This window comes from Nelumbo lutea, chromosome 1 (assembly GCF_056320005.1).
Source record: "Nelumbo lutea isolate HS-2025 chromosome 1, American lotus-T2T, whole genome shotgun sequence".
Classification (NCBI taxonomy): Eukaryota; Viridiplantae; Streptophyta; class Magnoliopsida; order Proteales; family Nelumbonaceae; genus Nelumbo; species Nelumbo lutea.
The window spans coordinates 5711035-5727634 of record NC_142684.1 but is presented as its reverse complement, the minus strand read 5'-3'; the positions used below and the strand labels follow the sequence as shown (position 1 = coordinate 5727634).

General features: G+C 39.3%; 1 protein-coding gene across 6 annotated transcripts in view; it reads left to right on the top strand.

Moving 5' to 3' along the window:
- LOC148873312 (AMP-dependent synthetase and ligase family protein) overlaps positions 1–16600 on the top strand; it is a 132329-nt gene that overhangs the window by 5235 nt on the left and 110494 nt on the right. For 5 of the 6 annotated variants that reach the window (XR_016104670.1, XR_016104671.1, XM_088962973.1 and 2 more), the window contains exons 3-4: positions 11864–12060; positions 12530–12733. Coding sequence is in view for 4 of the 6 variants with exons in the window: in XM_088962973.1 (XP_088819099.1) it covers positions 11864–12060; positions 12530–12733 (401 nt within the window). In the remaining 2 variants the exon portion in view is untranslated. The remainder of the gene's footprint in view (positions 1–11863; positions 12061–12529; positions 12734–16600) is intronic. The other variant, XM_088962974.1, reaches the window with a different exon arrangement.

The following is a 16600-nucleotide window of genomic DNA, read 5'->3' as shown; positions in this document are numbered from 1 at the left end:
GTTTATTAATAAGCTTGATACTATTGGAACTTTAGAAGGTTGTTTTGAAATTCTTAAGTTCTGCATTGTTTCTTTTTTTTTTTTATTACTGTAAATTGTTTTGGAATATGTTGGCACTTTAACATCTCTTAGTGAATGAATGAGAATAATGATCCAGTTCCTAGTTATTATTTTTTTGAAGATGTTGAAATGTATACCAACAGAGGGCAGCTTTGTCTTTTGGTATATCATTGTATTTTCCCTATTGAGAATCATTTAACCGGTGCATTTTTGTAACTTTACATGTTCTAAATAGTGGAATAACAGTTTTTTTTTTTATAAATAACAGAAACTTTTATTAATAGATATTAAGAGAAAAAGATACAAGAGGAGGGGTAAAATCTCTTAACCCTCCCAAAAGGTACATTTCAGTTTACAATATTGCCCAGAAAAAGTTGACTCTTCCCATCCCTTGTTTGGCCAATGAATCTGCCAATGAATTGGCACTCCTCTTAGTCCATTGAAACTTGATTTTGTCTAACTTTCTTTTTCTCATTCTGATATTTCCACAAACTGAAATCGTCCTTCGGCAGCCAATTGATAGCCAGCTTAGAATCACTTTCCACCATCAGTTTTCTGATATTCAACTCTTGGGCTCTTTTTACCCCTTCCAGAACAGCCAATATTTCAGCTCTTAGAGAATCCCCCCATCCAATAGAACCAGAATACATGGCAATAATTCGACCTTCTTTATCCTTGAAAACTCCCCCTATACCTGATAGGCCTGGATTTCCTTCGCTGCTACCGTCAAAGTTCCGTTTAGTGAACCCCAAAGCTGGAGGAGAGTCAGGAGACTAAACTGGGATAGATGAAGTTTTCATTGAAGCTGACCAAACCACTTCTTTCCACTTCCTGATGATGTCTCCTTCTGAATAATTTTTGAAGAGCTTCATAGTCTTAGCCCATTGAGCCATCCTTATAGAAATTAATTCGATGATGGCACCCTTATTTCTTTCTTTCCCATGAAAGGTCCTTTGATTCCTTTCCTCCCAAATGTCCAACAGATAGCTGCTCTTACGCATCTCCATAGTATTTTCCCTCTCTTCTTCTACCCCCTAACTGAAGTAGAATGGAACAAGCTTTGTACATTTGAGGGAGGGGTTCACCTGCAACCAAAAAGAGAGAAAAACCAATACCAGATCTCTGAAACAAATGGGCAAGATGTCAATAAGTGATGACAGGTCTCACCATTCTCCTTACAAAGGATGCACCAGTGCAGGGATAAACACTAATTAGGCCTTTTTCTTTGAAGTAGATCGCAAGTGTTACACTTTTCTAAGGCTTCCCAGCAAAAAGCACTAAATTGGGAAGGGATTGGTCTACCCCAAACTTCCAAAACTGGGAAGGGGAGTCCAAAAATAGGTGGGGAATGAACCAATTCTTTGAAAAAGGAAAGCACGAGAAGGCACCTGAAGAAGGAGACCCCTACTATCCCTCCCAAGGTTCAAAGTATCGACACGTATCGGCCCGTATCGGCTGATACATATCGTTCTGGGACCCCTCCGATACACCCCTATAGTGGGTGTATTGGGGGTCTGACCGATTTAGGGGGGTGGAGGAGTCCTAAACCGGTCCCCTGAACCGGTTTTGAAAAAAAAATAAAAAAGGTATTGAAACACCCGATACACCCCTACCAGTGTGTTGGGCGTATCGATATTTTGAACCTTGATCCCTCCTAGAGGGGTCAATACCCACCTCATCTAGGATTTTGAGCAAGCCAGAAATAAGGTTCAGTTCACAGTCTCTATGGGCCCTTCTAAAACCCAAGTTCTAATCAACAATTGAATTCGAAGTGGTCAGAAAAGTGGAGATTGGCTCATTTTTAAATCGTGAAAGGGAATACAAGGAGGGGAATAGCTCTTTCAACGGTGTGTTTCCCACCCAAACATGTTCCCAAAATTTCACAAGGTTACCAGAGCAAAGGTCATACCTGATTCTCAAGGAGGAAAGAAGGAAGTATGGCATGAAAGGATTTCCAAGGAGAAGCTCTTGTAGCTCTAGATGATACTCCCGTATCCCAACCATTTGCCGCTTGCCCATGAATACTTAAGACTACTTGAGCCCACAATTTATCCCTCTCCAAAGTCAATCTCCAAAGCCATTTCCCCAATAGAGCTTCGTTCTTTTTCTGCAAATTACCTAAAGCAAACCCACCGTCACTTTTAGTTTTGGTAACTATATTCCACCTGACTATATGATCTCTTTTCTCTTCTCGTGGTTCCCATAAGAAATCTCTCATTAACTTTTCCAAAATCCCACATACTCCCTCAAGAATTTTAAACACAGACAGAAAGTAAACAGGCAGGTTAGCTAATATTGACTTAATCAAAGTTATCCTACCTCCTAGAGAGTGGTAATTTTTCTTCCAAGACGCTAACCTCTTAGTGAATCTATCAATCACCTATTTCCAAAAGCTCTTTTTACTTCGGTTATCCCCTAGTGGCAGCCCCAAATAGATCAATGGCCACTGGGCAGTCTCGCAACCCAAAATTTGGGCCCTTCCCTCCACTTCACTATCACTCAAGTTAATGCCAATCACAACTCTTATCAAAATTAACTTTGAGGTTATTCATTTGTTCAAACACATTGATCACTAGCTTTAAATTACTAACCCAACTTAACTCGTCCCCACCACAGAAAAGAATTGTATCATTAGCAAATTGTAGATGGGTTACTGGGACCCTATCCCTCCCTATTCTCCAACCTTTCACCAAGTTTCTAGAATCTGTTCTCTCAATGAGCTTCCCTAGGATTTCATCAATGTAGAGAAGATGGGCCGAATGGCCCATAGGCTGTTTATTCTTTCTTACTGTTTATGTTCTTTTCTGTAATGGGCCTTATTCCGGGTCCATCCTTTCTATGTTATGTTCTTTGTAATTTCTTGCCTAACTAAGGGCCTCCTGTAATTATTCAAATTTATCTTAATAAAATAGTGTTAGGGTGCTGAGAGGGAGTAATGTTCGAAACTCTCACTCTCAAAACCCTCATTACCGAACTCTCAAGGTCTGTTTTCTTCAGTTTTCTTCATGGTATCAGAGCAGGTCTGAAATTCAGTATTCTAGGGCTGGAAACTTCAGCTCGTGTTGCCTGATTCTTGGAGGTCATTGGAAGGTGCCCAAGACTCAAATCTCTTGGAGAAGGGGTTCGATGGCCAGGAAGAATCAGAGAAAAAAAGGGAAACAACTTGGTTTCTGATTTGAAGCTTAAATATTGTAAGTTGTGCTCAGATTTCTGGGTTATTTTTCTGTGTTTGGACTGTTGAAGTGTCCGAAATTTATGGTTTGTTTCTGTACAACTATTTGGCTGTCTTTTAATCTGGTTTAACCCAGAGATTTCTGGGTTGTTTTCACTCCTTTTTGGACTGTCAAAATTGCCAAAACATCCTTGGATTCAGTGTTGCAATTTGTTGCTTCTTTTTGGCTGTGTTTTGGGGGCCTGTACAGACTGTTCTTGAGACTTTTTTTTCACCTTTGACAGTGGGGTCTTCTCTATTGCCCACACCTTGTTTGTAAAAAGGCTTCTTCATCAATATGGACTAGTATTTACTCTTCTTGGCTATTTTTTGGTGATTACCTTGAAGGCCCTGATTAGAAAAGGAACTTCGATTGAGTGCACAATGCTTAGAAGTTTTCTGATTACTTCTTGAAGGCCAAACCAAGGTTCTACTTCTGTCTTGTTTCTTGCAACTTCCGGGTGTAGTTTGGCCTTGTGTATTGCTGTCTTGAGGTTGGTTGAACTCAGTCCTTGCTCATCCTCATTCGGTACACTTGTAGAAGTCATCTGAAATCATATTTGAAGTGTTTACATGATGAACTCCTCAGAATTTGAAAACAAGATTGGTGCTGAATATGGACCGGTTCAGGGGACTCCAGGTGATTCTTTATTGACTGTGACCACAATTCAACTAGATGGAACTAATTATCTTGCATGGTCACAATCGGTAAAGATTTATATATGTAGTAGAGGAAAGTGGGGGTTTATTTCCGGGAGCAAGAAGGCTCCCCCAGAAGATGATCCATCCTACGAGAAGTGGATGCAAGAAAATTACACTGTCATTGGGTGGCTTGTGAACTCAATGCAGCCACAAATTAGCCAACACTACCTATGGATGAATTCAGCAAAGGAAATTTGGGACAGTATTGCAGAAACCTATTCCCAAAAATTAAATGTGGCTAGAGCCTATAAATTGGGAAGTGATGTGAAGAATTTAAGGCAATGGGAGAAACCTTTAGCTGTATACTTCTCAACCCTGAAGTCTCTGTGGCAAGAAATTGACCTAATAGAAGCTGTAACTTGGGACACCACCAATGATGTAGAGACTTACAGAAAACTGGTTGAAAGGAACAGGGTGTTTGAGTTCTTAACCGTACTAAACCCAGAATATGATATCACAAAGCAGAATATCCTTTCCAAGGAGAGTGTCTCATTGTCACAAGCTTATGCTTTGGTGAGCAGTGAAGAGAGCAGAATGGCTGTTTAGGTTCAAGGGGCTAGTATTAGTGACCACTTTGCGAATATGGGGGTTAAACCCAAAGGTATTGTTGGGACATCTAGTGGCTCAGGAAAGAAAGAAGTTGTATGTGAGTACTGCAAGAAGCCGAAGCACACCAAAGACAAGTGCTGGAAATTACATCCTGATCTTGTTCCCATTCGGTTTCAGAAAAACATGATTGTAAAAGGACAGGAAGTGCAAATGTGGCTGCTGGGCCAGATAGTGATAAGTACTATACTGAAGAGATGTCTTCTTGTGCACAGTTGGCAGCCATGAAAGCAAAATATGAAAAGTTTGGGAAGATGATCAGTCATCTAGAGGATGTGACTTCTTCTTCCAACCCTTCAGGAAATTCAGCTTCTTCTGCGTTTTCTCATTCAGGTATAAGGGCCTCTGCCAATCATGCAACCACTTTAGGTAATCTTAAGATCCCTTAGATTATTGACTTATGTGCTTCTGATCATATGACCAACCTTTCTACCTTGTTTGTTTCATATGACTTGCTTCCTAGACGTGATAAAATCACCTTAGCTGATGGTTCACTTGCCCCTATTTCTGGCAAGGGAACCATCAAGGCTACAGATTCCTTGTTCCTACCTTCTGCACTTCATGTACCTAGACTAAATACAAATTTGTTGTCTGTAAGTAGTTTAACCAAGTCACTAAACTGTTGTGTAACCTTCTTTCCTTCCTACTGTGTTTTTCAGGATCTGGAGTCTCAGAAGGTGATTGGGAGTGGCCATGAGGCGAATGGAATATACGTACTTGATACTCCGGGACAATGCACTGTTCATCCTAGGAATGTTGCTTTCGGGTCTGTTTTTTCAGTGTCTATTAGTCGAATTATGTTGTGTCATCGTCGTTTGGGTCATCTGTCTTTTTCTGCCTTGAGTCATCTATTCCCTGAACTGTTTATGGGAATTAGTTTGTCTAGTCTTCATTGTGAGTCTTGTGAGTTATCAAAGCATTGTAGAAACAATTATCCTTTGAGCAATAAAAGATATTCTTTTCCTTTTAATATTGTGCACTCTGATGTGTGGGGGCCTTACCACTTACCCTCCATGGGTGGCTACAAATATTTTATATTATTTATTGATGACTTTTCTCGATTCACTTGGATATTCCTGATGAAATCCCGTGATGAAGTTCCAAGACTTGTAAGACAATTCCATGAATTTGTTCTAACCCAATTTGATACCAGGATTAAAATTTTCAGATCTGACAATGCAAAAGAATATTTTGAGAAGAACCTATCCTGTTATCTCTCTGACGTGGAGGTTATTCACCAAAGCTCCTGTGTTAGGACCTCATAATAGAATGGAGTTGCTGAGAGGAAAAATAGGCATATTGTTGAAGTTGCAAGAAGTATCTTATTTGCCTCACATGTTCCTACAAGGTTTTGGGGTGATGCCGTTCTCACAACCACCTACCTTATAAACCGTATGCCATCTAGGGTTTTAGGGTTTAAGTCTCCCTTCAATCTCCTTCATCCGGACAAGGATCTTTTTCCTATTCCTCTTCGTGTCTTTGGCAGCACCTGTTATGTACATGCTCCAAGTGTCTAAAGGCATAAATTTGAACCCAAAGCCCACAAGTGTATCTTCCTTGGTTATTCCCCCACATAGAAGGGTTACTGTTGTTTTGATCCAAAGACTGGCTCTCGGTATGTCTTAATGGATGTCACCTTTGATGAGCTTTCTCCCTTTTATGGTTCCTCTCCGGATGGACATTGTCCACAGGGGGAGGATTTGTCACAGGTGTGTGCTCTTCCTCTTCCTATCCTAGTTGAGTCTTTTGATGAGTCTGCTTCTCCTTCAAATGAATCAAGGGCGGATCAGTCGTTCCATTCTCCTTGTCCCAATGTTCTTCCACCTTTACCTCCTCATCCTATCCTCAATCCCAAGGTGTATCAAAGGCAAAGATCCAGAAATGAGCAGGTTGTTTCTCCTACAACACATGAGCCTCATACACTTCCAGTCACAGATTAGACAACAAGTACAGTTTCAACACCCTTGGAGTCATCCTTCCCTGACCTTGATATTCCCATGCTGTTAGGAAAGGAAAATGGAAGTACACTGCTCACTGCATTTCCAAGCACCTTTCTTACAGGTTGCTTTCTCCTTCATACTTTGCCTATCTATCTTCTGTTGCTTCTAACCCTATTCCCAGGTCTGTGTCAGAAGCTCTTAATATTCCAGAATGGAGGGATGCTATGAGGTCTGAAATTGATGCCCTACACAAGAATGACACATGGGAAGTGGTTGATTTGCCTGAAGGGAAGGATCCAGTCGGTTGCAAGTGGGTCTTTACTATCAAATATCGAGCTGATGGCACCATTGAAAGGTACAAGGCTAGGCTGGTTGCAAAAGGCTATACATAGACATATGAGATTGATTATCTGGAGACCTTTGCACCTGTTGCCAAGATGACATCTGTGAGGGTTCTTCTATCTTTAGCTGCTCACTTTGACTGGCCCCTTTATCAATTGGATGTGAAGAATGCATTTCTAAATGGTGAATTACATGAGGAGGTTTATATGTCTCTTCCTTTAGGGATGTACGGAACTGATATGAAAGGAAAGGTATGTAGGCTGAAGAAATCCCTTTATGGACTAAAACAGTCCCCTAGAGCATGGTTTGAGAGATTTAGAACAACACTTGTTAACTTTGGTTATGTGCAGACACAGTCCGATCATACTCTTTTTGTGAAGAGGAGTGGACCTCTGACAGTATACCTCATTGTATATGTAGATGATATTGTAGTGACTGGTAATGATGTTTCAGGAATTCATGATCTAAAATCTTTCCTCCATACAGAGTTTGAGATTAAAGATTTGGGGGAACTGAGATACTTCCTCGGCATAGAAGTTGCTCGATCCAAGGATGGGATTCTTATCTCCCAAAGGAAGTATGTTCTTGACTTGCTCTCTGAAACTGGAAAGATGGGTGCTAAACCAGTTGCTACTCCTATTGATATGAGTCATAAACTCTCTGCCTCAGATGAGACATTGTTAGTTGATAAAGGAATCTTCTAGAGGCTTCTTGGGAAACTTCTGTACCTATGCATGACTCGGCTAGATATTGCATATGCAATCAGTTGCACTAGCCAATTCATGCATGCTCCCCGAGACACTCATATGGCAGCAGTAGAGCGAATCCTATGTTATTTGAAGGGCTCCCCAAGAAAGGGAATTCTGTTTGCCAAGCATGGTCATATGAAACTTGAAGCCTACACCGATGCTGACTGGGCCGAAAACATTGATGACAGAAGATCTATTTCTGGGTATTGCAACTTGGTGGCTGGTAATGTTGTTTCTTGGAGAAGCAACAAACAATCGGTTGTTGCTCGTTCTTCAGCTGAAGCAGAATTCAGGGCCATGGCACATGGAGTTTCTGAACTATTATGGCTAAAATCATTGATGAAGGAACTTGGGGTTGAACATGACAAGCCAATGATGTTGTACTGTGATAATCAGGTTGCCATCAACATTGCTCACAATCCAGTGCAACATGATAGAACTAAGCATATTGAAGTTGATCGACACTTCATTAGAGAAAGGGTCTCTTCGGGTGAAGTATGTTTTCCTTTCATCTCATCTGAAGGACAATGGCATTCATTCCCAAGGCAAAACTTCAGCATGATACTAGCAAGCTTGGCATGATTGACATCTATGCTCAATTTGAGGGGGAGTGTAGAGAAGATGGGCCGAATGGCCCATAGGCTGTTTATTCTTTCTTACTGTTTATGTTATTTTCTGTAATGGGCCTTATTCCAGGCCCATCCTTTCTTTGTTATGTTCTTTGTAATTTCTTGCCCAACTAAGGGCCTCCTTGTAATTATTCAAATTTATCTTAATAAAATAGTGTTAGGGTGCTGAGAGGAAGTAATGTTCGAAACTCTCACTCTCAAAACCCTCATTGCCGAACTCTCAAGGTCTGTTTTCTTCAGTTTTCTTCAATCAATTAGGGTAAAAAGGAAAGGAGAAAGGGGGTCCCCTTGCCTAATACCCCTAGTAGCCGGGAAGTGATCTACCACCTTACCATTCACCAAAATAGAATAGTGGCATGTCCTAACACATCCTTTCACCCAATTGCACCACTTATGCCCAAATCCAGAAGACTCTAGGACTTCCAATAAGAACGACCAATCCACCAAATCGTATGCCTTTTCGAGATCCCATTTGCACACCAACTCTTTCTTCCCACTTCTTTTTAAGTCTTCCACACTCTTATTTGCAATTAGGATTTGATCCACAATTTGCCTATTCTTCACAAAGGCACCTTGATTCGGGGAAATTATTAAGGATAGCACCTCTGTAATCCTCCTAGATAACACCTTGGCAATAATTTTATAAAGACTGTTTGCCAAATTGATGGGCCTGGACTCTTTGGAATGACAAGCTCCTACCTTTTTTGGGATCAAAGCAAGGAAAGTAGAATTTAGACATGGATTGATCACCCCTCTTTCAAAAAGTTCAGAAAACACTCTTTGAATATCATCCTTAAGTATCTCCCAACAGTCTTGATAAAAAGCCATCATAAAGTCATCAGGACCAGGTGCTTTAGATCTATCCATAGAGAAGATGGCTACCCTTATTTCTTCTAATTCAAATCTTCTTTCCAACCACACCCTCGACTCTTCAGGGAGCCCAGGCAAATCCAAACCTTCAATCTGTAATCTGCTAGACAGAGGCCTTCTGTAGATGGACTTGAAGTGGTCCACAAGAGCCCCACTAATCTCATTCTGTTGGGTTAAGGTTATACCATTAATCACTAACTTAGAAATGAGATTCTTCTTTCTCCTACCATTTGCTATAGCATGAAAAAAGTTTGTGTTCCTATCACCTTCCTTTACCCACTTGTGTCTGGACTTTTGCCTCCAACTGATTTCTTCTTTGAAGAGGATATCCTCCAAATTTTTTCTCAGCTCCCACCTTAGCTCTTTGTCCCTTTCCCTGAATGAACCTAGTTCTTCTTTTGCATCCAGCTCCTCAATCTGATTAACCAACTGTTATTTTCTTTCCTCTAGCCTCCCAAAATGAAGTATATTCCATTCCTTGATTTTACTTTTCAACTCTTTCAGCTTCCAATGGAATTTCATACCTTCCCAATTGACCCTTGGGTTACTTTTTAACCACCACTCCTTTACTTTCTCCTTAAAACCTGGTTGGTACAACCACATATTCTCAAATCTGAAGGGGGTAGGTCCTCTATTCCCAGGCTCAAACTTACTTACCAATATTGGCCAATGATCAGAGGTGACTCTAGGCAATGTCCTTGACACCAAGTCTCCCCAATGTTCTTCCCACTCAATAGTAAAAAGATACCTGTCTAATTTTGAGCAAATTGGTTCAGTTTGGAGATTAGACCAGGTGAAACTGTTATGCAAAAGATTCAGTTCTTTGAGCTCAAACAAATTGATAAACTCATTGAATTTCCTCATACTTGTGGTATTTCTTTGCCGCACATTGTTACACTCCTCAGTGAATCTAATTACATTAAAGTCCCCTCCTACACACCAAGGACCTTCCCACAACCCTCTGATATCTCCTAGTTCTTCCCACAACTCATTACTCTGCCTGTAACCATTAGGGCCATAGACATTAGTTAAGACCCATTCATACCCATCGACCACCTGTTTGAATTTGATAGAAACTGAAAATCTTCCAACTAATTCTTCAACTTCTTCCACAACTTCATTCTTCCACAATGTTACTATCCCTCCAGAGGAACCCCAAGAGGGTCTCATTGCTCAATTAAGACCATTTTCTCTCCACACACTTTTGGTCCACCTATTATCAAATGTCATGAGCTTAGATTCTTGAATTAGGAGTATATCTGGGTTTTCCTTTCTTAGGACCTCCTTTATTAACACTCTTTCTTACATTCCCCAAACCTCTCACATTCCAACTCACAATCTTCATTTTGCCTGCTTAATCTGTCCGTGATCCCCTTTTTTTCCTATCTTCCTCCTTTCCTTCCCCTTCCCTTTCTTTCACTGAATTCTTTATCCTCTTCCAAATCCAGCTTCAACCTCTCGGCTTCACTCAACTTTCTTTTTCTCACCTTCCCTTCTTCTTTTCTATTCTTCAGGTATGCTTTCAACTCATTTGGGTTTTTTATTTTACAACCCAGCTTTCCTACAAATTCAGCCAATGAATCTTCTTTTGTTTCTTCTTTTTCAACCTTTTCTCGTTCCTCCTCTCTGGTCTCCTCATTCTTTCTAGACTCCATCCCATCTCCGGCTACTTTATTCCCACTTTCCTTGCTCTCATTTTCCTTTTCCTTCTCTAAATCTTCCCTTGTCATCTCATTGAGCTCTTCTACTCTAAGGCTCCACACTCTCTCCCCTCTCCTTTTCCTCTTGTGCCTCAGCTACATCATGGGCAGTCGGCATGGAAGCAGATATGGAACCTGGGAGACAAACAACAAGGCCAGAGCTAGGATTAGTACCAAAACCCGAAAGCACAAACATACTTGGATTTGATTTTGGGGTAGGCTTGGCAAATTCCTTGGACCCAATAACTCCCTAACTATACTATGTAAATAAAACAAGTGATATCAGCCCAAAACTCAACAGATGCTAACCACCACATCATGCCAATAAATATAAGAGAGATTTTTTGGGGTTGGTCCTTCCAATAAATGTAAGGGAGTTTACAAGAGGAAGAGAATAAATGATAAAGGCTTGAAGAAGATGGTTGATGAAAGACCGGGGGGGGGTGAGTTTCAAGCTTCAAAAGGGGAGCAGTTGTTGACTTCAGATGAGGAAAGATTGGAGGTTAGGCTAGGGCCAAGGATAAAGGAGGAGTGTGGTTGAGATGGCGAGAGATACTTTGTTGTGTCTCAGGGAGGTGGAAAGGAGGGGGGGGGTGATGGAGATTGGGAGTCTGGCCAATGGGGATGTAAGGGTTGGCAGGAGTTTAGGTCTGTTTTATTGGGGAGTGAGGAGTTTTCTAGGAGGGCCTTTGGAGCTTTTGAAGGGAGAAGGAAGAGAGAATGAAGAAGACCATAATAGGGGGAGGAGAGGCATGGAACGAGGAAGATGACGGGCAAGATGAAATGTTTGAAGATGATGACTAGTTTCTCTTGGGCTGGAGAGGTTTCTTATGATTTCCTCATGCGTGTTTGTGTTTCTTATTGTCTTTTGTAGCTGGATTGGGTGTTATCTTAACACCTCAGTGGCGTTTGTAATCAGTTTTCCTTTTTTAAATAGAATTTTCTCTTTACTTTTCAACAAAAATGATTTTGAGTATCAGCTAATGTCCGCCCTTCATCAAATGCATTTTTCGTTTTTGTTAATTTTCAATAAACTTATTTACACTTTTTCCAGGTCTCTTGAACCGCTTTTTATGGATGCAAGAATTGTTTCCCTTACTTGGTGGTGATGTTTTACTGTTCAAGACTTCAGTCAGTTTTATTGACCATATACAAGAGTTTCTTAGTGCCATTCTTACTTCAACCCCATTGGTCTTGCCTCCTTTTGAAGAGTTTAAGGCGAATCCATATTTTATTGTTGACTTTCTAAAGGTAGGCACTTGTATATTTTGTTATCACAATTCCTTGTTTACACTTCCTTATAGCTAAAATATGCCACAAGTTGATGTTCCAAAAGCAAAAAAGAGCAAATTTAGGTTTTGATTTTGTTTGGTGCTACTTGCTTGATTTCATTAATGAAGAAAAAGACCTTATCTAGGAACTGTCTCAGTCAAGTATAACTTATCTATACTTGAGTCCCTTCAGCAATGATTTTTTCTGTGTAAGTTCATGAAAGTTTATAGAGAATATCTTAAAAAATTTTAGTCATTGCAAAAGTTTGTGAACTGTTGGAAAAATACCTGGAAATCTTTAGACATAAATATACATGCATGAGTCCACCTTTTTAATTGCTTATGCCCTTCTCCATTCTTATTGCTCTAGTTATTATTGAGAGGTGAATCTTCATATCTTTCATTTTTATGCCATTCTAAGATAATAACATTCATATGCCACTGTGCAGGCCTATTGTATTTCAAGGCTTACTGCTGTTCCTTCACTTATGAGAAGTATTCTCCCTGTGATGCACGGTCCTTCTGTTATCCAGATCCAAAGGTCCTTAAAATTGTTGATACTTAGTGGAGAAGTTCTATCAATATCTTTGTGGGATATGCTTCAGAAGTTATTTCCAGATACTAATATCTTGAATTTGTATGGAAGTACAGAGGTCAGCAGCTAATGTGTATTTCTAGGTTTGTCTCTGCTAGTTTTGTAGTCGAATTGTAAACTTACAGTTTTTTGGCCAAATAACATACTGCTGTCATGCATTGTCAAATAAAAGTTTTATTGTGTTAGAAAGACATGATATATGTGTAAGTAGTTAAATGTATCATCTTCTCGTTTTTTTTTAATTTGCTAGGCTCATAATTTGATTCCTATTGGCCTAAGCAATCTTATTTTTCGTAGGTTGGCTGGGTGACATAGTTGATAGAGTTTGAGCCGTCATTTTACCAAAGAAACCTTAAAAAGAATGGATAGCAGCACAACTGTACTAAACACCTTAATATTGATTGGTTAGCCCTTCCTGTCTTTTTTTTTTGATTGGCAACACAGAAATCAGAAAATTATTAAGATTAAAAGGAAACAGAATACAACAAGATGTTGGGAGAAAAAAACAAAACCACTACAGAGTTACCCCCCCACCCTAATTTACAAATGTGCCCAGAACATTTGTTGTCTCTGAAGCCCTTGCTTAGCTAAACTGTCTGCTAAGCTATTAGAATATCTTCTGACCCATCTAATTTGAACATTCATATCTTTTGAAAGCCATTTAAAGTGACTGAAGTCATTTCTTAACTGCCAAATCACCCCTACACCTTTTTTAAGCCATCCCATTACAATGTCCGAATCACCATTAATGATCAGCCTACCAACTCCCAAAGACTGCTGGTAGGAATTCTGCTCTTACTGAATCACCTTACTCTATTGGGCCTGAGAACAAAGCACAAATAGCACCACCAACATCTCTAACCGGTCGAATTCGGATATCCTATACATACCGAATAGCTAATCGGATTCAAATTCGGATATGACCTGATTCGATTCAATAAATATCCAAATTCGACTGATTTAATATATACATTTTTTAAATGTTTTATATAATTTATATATAATAATTAAATTATATAAATAATATATATTTATATACTTTATTATAATTAAAATATTTATTTTATATATTTATTAATTACCTAAAATAATTAATTAGTCGAATTTGAATCGAATCGAATATTCAAATATTTAATTGGATTTGAATTCGAATATTAATTTTCAATATCCGTCAGATATCAAATCAAATTCGGATATCGAATTTTTTAATCGGATTCGAATTCGGATATTGCTAGATCCAATTCAAATTCGATTCGTTTACACCCCTACCTCCAATTCCTGAGGGACATGGATTACCCACACTGCTGCCATCAAAATTCAGTTCATCCAACCACCATTGGGGGTGATCAAACCTCTAAGATTTTTTGTTTCCCAGAGGAAGAGTCAGATATAGCCCCCAAACTCCTAAAAAGGTCCTCCACCTTGAAATCCGAGAAGAGTCTCAGGGTCATAACCTAGTGTGCAACTCTATGAGTAATGATCTCTATCATTTTCTCCATAGTTCTCTCCTTCTTCCCAAAGGTTTTTGTATTTCTTTCTTCCCAAACTGTCCAGACACTACTACTGTTGTACATTTCCACAGAAGCCTTCCCCTCCTTTTTGTGCTTCTTAACACAGTAGGGCTGAACAACCTCTCCAAACTGGCAGGAGGGATCCATCTACAGCAAAAAAGAGAAGAAGACCATTCCTAGATATAGCAAACAATTTTTTCTTTTTATAGACGAGTGACGCTTATTAAAAGAGAGAAATAATGTACTTACATAGATGCCAAGCATCCCTTAGATTAGGTAGCTGGGAATGCCAACTTAGTTCAAGCATTAGTTACGCTATCTGGTACATCCTCATTTTCCACCTGACCCCAAAATAGTTTATTTCAACTTACACTTTGTTTTGCCAACCCATCAGCCTTCCCACTTGCTGTTTTAATCCATTTTATATTGGTAACAATTTCTGTTTTCAGCTCTTTAATCTCCTTCATTACATTCATTTATTGCCATGGGGTCAGCTCCTCATCGTTAAACCAACTTGTCACCACTTCAATATTTCTATAGTTGAGGGTTTTAACTAATCTCAAACCTTGTAAAGCTGCTGTTTGCTCTGCTATAGTAGAGTTTCCTTGACCAATTAGTCCTGAATACAAAGCTAGTACTGTACCATTGCAGTCTCTAGAAGTTCCACCAGTACCTGATGGTCTTGGATTTTCCCTACTACAGCCATCCAAATTTAGATTTATCAAATAATTCCTGGGTGGCATCTGTTCTAATACTAGAATATGGTATTCTTGCAGTCTGTATGGTAGAAGAATAGAAGAGGAGAGATTTCTATTGTGATCCAATGTGAGGAGAACAATCAGCCTCCCTCTCCTAGTTGGCCACTATTTAGAGACCCTTTTAAATGCATTAGTATCATCTGTTCCTATGTAAGTTGGGATAGATCTATACAAAGCAAATATTACAGCTAATGACTATTCTGTCCTTAAAAATGTTTGGGACAGAAAGTATTTTAAAAACTAATAGAAATTCAAATGACACAAATATTCTCAGCTCTCTCATTTCCTTTTGAAAATGGTCCTTTTTATCTTGTGTTACTAGGAAAATGGTTGTGGAGATTTCGTTCCAAAAGAAATAGTTTGTAGCACAAGGTAATTGCAAGAATTCATGGCAGGGAGGGTACTGGTTGGGATCAGTGATTTAAAAGGCGTGCCTAGGCGCACAGGTGAGGCACATTTTAGGGTAGGCGCCTCGCCCAGGGCCTAGGCGCAGCCCATTCAAAAGGTGCACGCCTGGTGCGCCTTGCGCCTTAGCCCGGGCGTGCGCCTTTTGAAAATTTGCCACTTTTTCCATTTTTTTGAGTCTGGCCGCTGGACTATAAAATTCTTATTTTTTGTGTGAAAACTAATAACTTAAGACTCTAACATGGCCTTGTTTAGGCTTGAGGGGTGTGGCACAAAGGCGGCTTGTAGAATTAGGAATGTAATATGTCACATTAGCTACTTTGATGCAATTGAGAAAAAAAGAGATTGTGGGTTTTATATGCTTGAAAATGTTTTATATGTTTGATTTCAATTTTAAACTCTCATTTGAATATGCTTTACATATTATATTTATGTATTTTAATTTTAGATATTAGGTTTTTTAAAAAATTTATTTTACAATTTAAGTTTATATTTTTATTAATATTATGTTTTATAATTTTTTTTGATTTTTTAGCTTTTTATTTATTTTTTTAATTTTGCACCTTGCCTCAACAAGGCGCGCGCCTCGCCTTGTACCTTGCACTTTAGGCGCAAAATGGCCCTTGCGCCTTTTTGCACCTTGCGCTTTTAAAACACTGGTTGGGATGCTAAAATTGTCATTAACACAACTTCAACTTCTCCTTGGAAAGCAAGGAATTCATGAGTTATATCCTCTACTTCTTAGCTTTAGCTGTTTTGATGTGGCGAAAGGTGACAATTCTTTCTAGAAAGACCTTTGGGTGGGGGAAATACCTTTAAAAGATCATTTTCCCGAACTGTTTGCCTTCTCTAACCTCCAGAGTGAAAGTATCCCAGTTTGGGTACACCCTCCCCTTTAGGTCTTAATTGGATCCTCGGTTTTATAAGAGGTCTAAGGGATAGTGAGTGTATCTCTTTGACTGACCTGCTTGACATTTTTGAGTCAGCCTTTCTGGATCCCAATTTGGAAGATTCTAGAATTTGAGAACATTAACTAGATGGTTTATTTACTTTCTTTGCCTTTTCTTTTTTAAATTTTCTTAAGGTAGCTCACAAGGTGTGGAGATGTGATATAGACCAATAAAAAATAGTAAAAATATTTCAAATTATAACAGAAGAGGAAGCGAAGAAGAAAAGACAAGAAGAAGAAGAAGGGAGAAAGAAGGAGTTTGGCAATCTCCTCTTTCTCCTTTCTAATCTTTTATTAATTTT